Here is a 7,722-nt window from a genome sequence, read left to right as displayed (position 1 = left end):
TTTGAAATGAAACAATTAGTTGAAAAAAATAGTAGTCTTTGGATTTCTCTGACCAATTTTGAGGTGGAATTGGCAATATTCTACTAGGTACAAGGCTACAAGGTCAGATCCACTCATGCACTTCGGTTTGAACTCCGGAGGATCAGGGGTCGATTTCTGACAGTGGCGAAGTTTTCTTGTCTGTTTGCTTGGAATTTGGCGTGTATTTTGGCTCAGCTATTTTCAACAAGAAGAGATCAGTGGTGGAATAACCATTGTAAAAGAGAAATCGGAACTGAGCCGAGGTAACCTGTTCTATCATTCGCCCCATCATTCCTCGGCCACTGACAAAAAGCAATGCAAATTGCTTTCTATTTTGACTTTGACGATAGGCTGAATACATGGCGCTGGTATAAATGGAATTTGGCGTGTATTTTGGCTCAGCTATTTTCAACAAGAAGAGATCAGTGGTGGAATAACCATTGTAAAAGAGAAATCGGAACTGTTTTCAAAGCCGAGGTAACCTGTTCTATCATTCGCCCCATCATTCCTCGGCCACTGACAAAAAGCAATGCAAATTGCTCTCTGTTTTGACTTAGACAATAGGCTGAATACATGGCGCTGGTATAAATCAGTCTGTCCTAGCGTTCCAGAGGAAATAATAATCATAAATTACAGCGGGACATGAACCCCCGACCCCCCGGACACCGAGACTTTGGATATTGAATGTGACGAGGATACAGCAGGATATGAAGGCATTTTATTACATTACATCGTGTCGAGGTATTTCCCTTCCAGTTTTCTATCTGTTTTCATTAAAGGTCGAGTTTTACCACCGTGAATTTTCTCAGGATTGTATTCAATCCGAGGTTGACCTGATTATTTAGTAGATATGAAGGCATTTTATTACATCACATCGTGTCGAGGTATTTCCCTTCCAGTTTTCTATCTGTTTTCATTAAAGGTCGAGTTTTACCATCGTGAATTTTCTCAGGATTGAATTCAATCCGAGGTTGACCTGATTATTTAGTATAGGGAAATCCTCGTTTCATCTCAATCCCGAGTTGGTAAACCCCTTTTGTTCGGAAGCCATGGGTCGTTGGATACCTTAGTTCCCGATAGAACACTTGAGTTAAGCAACTGTGACCGTGATGTGAACCTGGCTACCTGGTAACTGAATGGGTATGAATATGAATCCCTTTTGTTCGGAAGCCATGGGTCGTTGGATACCTTAGTTCCCGATAGAACACTTGAGTTAAGCAACTGTGACCGTGATGTGAACCTTATGAAATAATGAATACCTACTTGTTTGTCCCTGCTCTGTGAAAATGCTTTTCGCTATCTCTTACCGTTTGGGCTGTGACATCGAAACAGACAACCCCTTCATACATTTCCATCACATGGATACAGATTTCTTGAGCTTACAGGGTGTTCGTAGATTCTTTCAAGCTGACCCAGATTTTTAGAGCTGTTTGCCCCTACACCTAAGCCTCAGAGTGAGAGGGCTCTTTGTGTACGGAGTTAAGCTGATGTGTGTTACACCTTGAGCTTACAGGGTGTTCGTAGATTCTTTCAAGCTGACCCAGATTTTTAGAGCTGTTTGCCCCTACACCTAAGCCTCAGAGTGAGAAGGCTCGTTGTGTACGGAGTTAAGCTGATGTGTGTTTTTTGAGTCACCCTGTACCTATCCTCCTTATTACGGATGATATCTTGAGAACCCCTCATTCTTCTTTGTACATTTCATTCCAGAATTACTCGAACATCATTCTTGCTGGGGTTGCAATTTATTTTTTTTTCCTACAATTTTCTTTTCTCTGAAGAAATTACTTTCGAATGAAGTGCTTGTTTTATTTTTTATCTCACAGAAGTACACTTTGCCTCCGGCTGTTTCTTCTTAATGCTACAATAATGAAACGAGAAGCAAATGAATTCAGCAAAGAAACATTTTTTGCTGTAGATTTTTAGAAAACAATTTAGAAGTCGTCACTCGTGTTTACAAAATGAAGAAAGTTTCGTCTTTCTCACAACAATATTGTAGTTGGACTCTCACAGAAGTACACTTTGCCTCCGGCTGTTTCGTCTTAATGGTACAATAATGAAACGAGAAGCAAATGAATTCAGCAAAGAAACATGTTTTCCTGTAGATTTTTAGAAAACAATTTAGCCGTCGTCACTCGTGTTTACAAAATGAAGAAAGTTTCGTCTTTCTCACAACAATATTGTAGTTGGACTTGTAAGTTGTAAGTCGAAAGGTACCCTAAGTGGTAGCAAAAGAACAATAGCATAGTCAGACCAATATAACAATTTTATTTTACCTTGAAAGGTGTTCTATTTGTACTCTTGTTATAAAGCAGACCCAAAAGTTCAGTAGTAAGACGTTGAACTCGTAATCTGGAGGGCTGTCGTTCAAGCCCCAGTATGAGCAAGACTTTTCACTCGAAACTCATTTCCATTTCCGAACTTATTTCAAGCCATTAGATTAATTGATTTCTTTGTTTACCTTAACTCAAGCATAATTACTAAGCAACCTAGGTAGGTATTTAGCAAACAGAAAACAGAAAGGTAGGTAGATTATGAGATTATGTATAGTTATAGGGTATAGTTACCTACATAGGTACAATAACTAATTGACCCTTACTATAGACTTTTCACTCGAAACTCATTTCCATTTCCGAACTTATTTCAAGCCATTAGATTAATTGATTTCTTTGTTTACCTTAACTCAAGCACAATTACTAAGCAACCTAGGTAGGTATTTAGCAAACAGAAAACAGAAAGGTAGGTAGATTATGTATAGTTATAGGGTATAGTTACCTACATAGGTACAATAACTAATTGACCCTTACTATGTCATTATAACTCAAACTTTTTTTTTTTTTTTTTTTTCGTGAACATTACATTATCAACTATGTAGGTATGTACTTATGCAAAATGTAAGTAGGTATGAGCGTCAATTATTCTTGTTAGGTACATTTTTTTCGTCAATAAAACTGCAAATTACGCCAAGCGTAACTTTCTTGCAACAAAGGCTCACTGGATGTGGAATAAATGGATAGATATTTATGTATTTATACATATGTATAATATTATAATACGAATATGAATTTACTGCTGAAGTGGAAAACCTGTAAATTACCCTTCCTACATAGCAAATACCTACAACATACATAGCAGAGTGGATGAAAAAAAGCTCCAAAGTTTTAACTTGAAATTTTCAAATTCATGGAAAACGATTATAGTTTTTTGTTCGGAAAATGTAAGTAGGTATGAGCGTCAATTATTCTTGTTAGGTACATTTTTTTTTCGTCAATAAAACTGCGAATTACGCCAAGCGTAACTTTCTTGCAACAAAGGCTCACTGGATATGGAATAAATGGATACATATGTACATATGTATACAACTATACATATAATATTATAATACGAATATGTATACTAATATTTTCTTCATAATTCTCTCATTTTCCACGAAGTTACTCAAAAGACGTGTGTATGGTATGGGAAAAATATTTTTCATATTTTATGCCCCACATGAGAAGGAAAAACACATTCTTATATGCCTTGTCTCCTCCATTTCCCCATGCTCGATGGTATGGGAAAAATATTTTTCATATTTTATGCCCCACATGAGAAGGAAAAACACATTCTTATATGCCTTGTCTCCTCCATTTCCCCTTGCTCAAATTTACTGCTGAAGTGGAAAACCTGTAAATTACCCTTCCTACATAGCAAATACCTACAACATACATAGCAGAGTGGATGAAAAAAAGTTCCAAAGTTTTAACTTGAAATTTTCAAATTCATGGAAAACGAATATAGTTTTTTGTTTTAAGCTGGAGAAAATTTTCAACAGTTCTTTCTTTTTTTCTCAGAATTAAACATGGGACAGAGTTTAAAAAGGTAACCTGCAATATTTGACGTTACAAATGAATAAATAATGAAAGTTCCAAATAACACAAAAGCGATTTTCTGACGCAAGCTCTAAAAACCTTAGCAGTGGCCCTCCCCGCATAACCTGCAATATTTGACGTTACAAATGAATAAATAATGAAAGTTCCAAATAACACAAAAGCGATTTTCTGACGCAAGCTCTAAAAACTAAAAACCTTAGCAGTGGCCCTCCCCGCAAAAAAAAGCTTTAGATTAGACTAACACGGAAACAGAAAGCTGCGTCCAGTTGTCAACAGTGAGTGTCGTCTGTGTTGGAAACGTTGTCATAAAACGCTCTCAACGCTTAGGTAGGTAAATGAAAATAAAATATACCTACATGTAGAGATTATAAAGGTTGTTTCAAAAAGGTTTACAAGGTCTCAAAAGACAATCTGATACAGTCATGTAGATGATGCCTAGGTATACAGGTTGTAGGTCTTCACAACACAAGACGAGATACCATGGGATAACGTAAAGTTCATATTCCAGACCGAATAGTAACATTATTATTCCAGACCGATTTACCTAGTTTTGGTCTTGCCCTTAAGGATTCATATCTATCTCCATGTAACTATCTGCAACACTTTTATGTACCTATGTACATTGTACCTTCTATACATATAGCGTCGGGAAAATAATGCAGAATGCATCCTGGAATGCATAGAATTATGTAGGTAATCTAGGTATGTCTAAATTTCTATTCTAGTAGAACATTAGGCAGGTAGTGTTTTTGACAGAGGGAATATTTCTATTGTTATTTAGAAGAACAGAAGTCTCAATAGTGTAGGTAGGTAGCAATAGCAATAGCAACTCGTTTGTGATAATGGCGTCTCCACCACTCATTTTGTATGATCGCCTGGTATTCAAACTGATTATGCAATGTGCTATACATAAAACATAATAATATTTGCTTTATTTTCTTTTCTTAGTGCAAGAGAATAAGTAATTACATGACAAGTGGGTAAAATGCAACCAAATACCCACGTATTCAAACTGCTTGAGAAGCTCCATTTAAGCTTGCCGAAGCACAAAGTCAATTTTCAGTTGTCAGCAGGAGAACAAAATTGATTTGAGGTTTTGAAACCCAAGGGATTTCCTTGTTCACCGCATATTAAAGGTTGAAGCTTCAGATACACTGGTATGTTTCATGAAATATGAATGCTCTCTAATGAACAACATGTTGTGTGCAGAACAACAGACTGTGGTTAGTGGTGGATCATCTATAATTCTGTTGTATAGCTTGCTGTATCGATCGAGGTTAACATAGTGAGATTGGACATTCGCTACACGGAGACAAAGGAGAAGAAGGAGGAGGAGGAGAGGGAGGGGAAGAAGAAGAAGAAGAAGAAGAAGAAGAAGAGGCATAAAGGTTTTAATAAAGATATAGGTACTTACCTACAATAAAGTAATAATCTTGTAATAATACCTACCAAGTATGTATTTAAGCAGTTCGAATAGGTTTAAATAGTCATTTTAGACCAGCAGTACCCTTTCCCCTATTTTATTGAGGCCAAATTCTCAAACAATATTGACAACAAAATTTTGCACCTCGGCCCATGGGAATAATCTCGCATCCTTCTGTTTACTAGGCGAGCGTCTTGACCACTACGCCCGTCCCAAGGCTATTAGAAGTTATGAGTTTGAAAATCTTACCTTTGTCATCGGCACTGAATTCCTGTTCGAAATTTTGAGTTTCGTCATCTCCAGTCTTCATGGTTTCTTCAATGTCTTTTCTGGTTTTGTGACCGCGAAAAACTGCTTGAATTTTAGTGGCGGCCTTTTCCGTTTCCGGGTCCTCTAAGTCGATATCTGGAACAGGATGGAAATTGGCAAAATATATTACTTGTCTACTCGTATAATTTTCCTAAAGATGTCTTTTGAACTGTGTTTTGCAAATTCGTTCATGTCATTTGAATGGGCAAAGAACATTGTTATAATCACAGATTTGTTTGAAAACAGTAAAATATTGCTGATACAAGGCATAAATACCTATTGATTTTTCTTAACTATCTATTAATCCATAGCTAGTAACTAGCTATTTTGTCCCTTCATTAAAAAGAGGGGAAAATTTATTAAAATAGAAGAGATAAACCGCGTTTTAGTCATAAAATTAGCGTTTCACTCAGCCACTCTTTGTTCCATCAGTACCTAATTATGCGAGAGTTACGAGTACACTGAATCTCAACACCCCAGCTTAGAATTTCAGAATAAAAAACATCAAGGCACTGCAGATTAAGAGGCAAAAAGTTCATGAAAAGCGCTAACGGTTTTCCAGGACATTAAATAATTTCATTATTTGCTTTGTACTAAGGGCGGCACGGGACTCGGTGTGTTTTAGAATACAAAATATTTAGAACTATAGATATGTAATACCTGAAAAACATCAAGGCACTGCAGATTAAGAGGCAAAAAGTTCATGAAAAGACAAATGAAAAGCGCTAACGGTTTTCCAGGACATTAAATAATTTCATTATTTGCTTTGTATTAAGGGTGGCACGGGACTCGTTGTTTTAGAATACCAAATATTTAGAACTATAGATACCTATGTAATACCTATTTATAACATTGAGTAGACATGGAAAATATTTAGAACTAGGTATTTGGGTTTTAAGGTCCTGGAAAAGTTGGTGAAATGGTGATTGATTCAATTAACATAAGACTCAATTCATAATTACAAAAAAAATCAAGGCACTGCAGATTAAGAGGCAAAAAGTTCATGAAAAGACAAATGAAAAGCGCTAACGGTTTTCCAGGACATTAAATAGGTAATTTCATTATTTGCTTTAAGGGTGGCACGGGACTCATTGTTTTAGAATACAAAATATTTAGAACTATAGATATGTATTGTAATACTTATTTATAACATTGAGTAGACATGGAAAATATTTAGAACTAGGTATTTCGGTTTTAAGGTAAGGTAAGACATAAGACTCAATTCATAATTATGTCGATTGCCTTGGTAAGAAAGAGGACGTAGTTTACCATTCCGAGTCAAAAAGAGGCAGACATTTTTATTGAGACTTGAAACAGAAAAATACTAACAACAGTTCCTTTTTAGCTGAAGTTATATGGTAAATAATGCACTGTGCTTGCCCTTCATTTGATCTCAGCCTATTTATTACTACAAGTTTCACCAATCAATAATAATAATTTATTATAATTTTTATAGTCAAGCCGCCACACCGTTTCCCAAGGCCCCCGTGTTATTTGTTTCCGATAGCATACATAAATTGTTGTGCAATATGCAATAGCCGGAAATTCTCTGGGGGATTGAAAGCCATAAATAAATAGGGCGAAATTACTGCCATAAATTTCGCTGATTACTTATTATTCTAATAATTAGGTTACCACAGAGCACATTATTTGTTACCAAAGAAATATCTGGTTTAGATAAAACGGGTGATTACTCCAGGCTATTATTAGGGGTTCCCATCTCAGATAGGCTCGCACAAAACTGGAGCCTTGAAAATCCTGAATTTTCATGATTAAAGAAGGTACAAGTTTGAATTTGTATGTATTTGGAGTAACTTTGAGGAAGAAAAATGCAGCTTATTAAAAGAAAATAATAAACATATATAGGTACCGTATGTATTTTACCGAGAACATTTTCTGCCACCAGAGGAGTCAAATAATCTACTGCGTTTATAGTTCATAACTTCAGGATGCCTAAAAAGGTTTTCCGCTAAAGTTTAGTAAAACACAAGTTGCATCAAGCAGCAGGCAGAAAAGTTGGATACAGTTGACCGAAAACTTAGACTTACCACAAGTTGCATCAAGCAGCAGGCAGAAAAGTTGGATACAGTTTAACGAAAA

The 7,722-nt window shown here is 36.1% G+C and overlaps 1 protein-coding gene across 1 annotated transcript in view; it reads right to left on the bottom strand.

Annotated features, from left to right (window-relative positions):
- Window positions 1–7,722, bottom strand: part of LOC103524910 (neuromodulin) — a 49,585-nt gene that overhangs the window by 36,901 nt on the left and 4,962 nt on the right. The window contains exon 3 of the mRNA XM_026820182.1: window positions 5,563–5,751. Coding sequence (XP_026675983.1) covers window positions 5,563–5,751 — 189 coding nt within the window. The remainder of the gene's footprint in view (window positions 1–5,562; window positions 5,752–7,722) is intronic.

The sequence above is a fragment of the Diaphorina citri genome, unplaced genomic scaffold (assembly GCF_000475195.1).
Source record: "Diaphorina citri unplaced genomic scaffold, Diaci psyllid genome assembly version 1.1 scaffold125, whole genome shotgun sequence".
Lineage (NCBI taxonomy): Eukaryota > Metazoa > Arthropoda > Insecta > Hemiptera > Psyllidae > Diaphorina > Diaphorina citri.
This window is presented reverse-complemented; position numbering and strand designations above follow the sequence as displayed.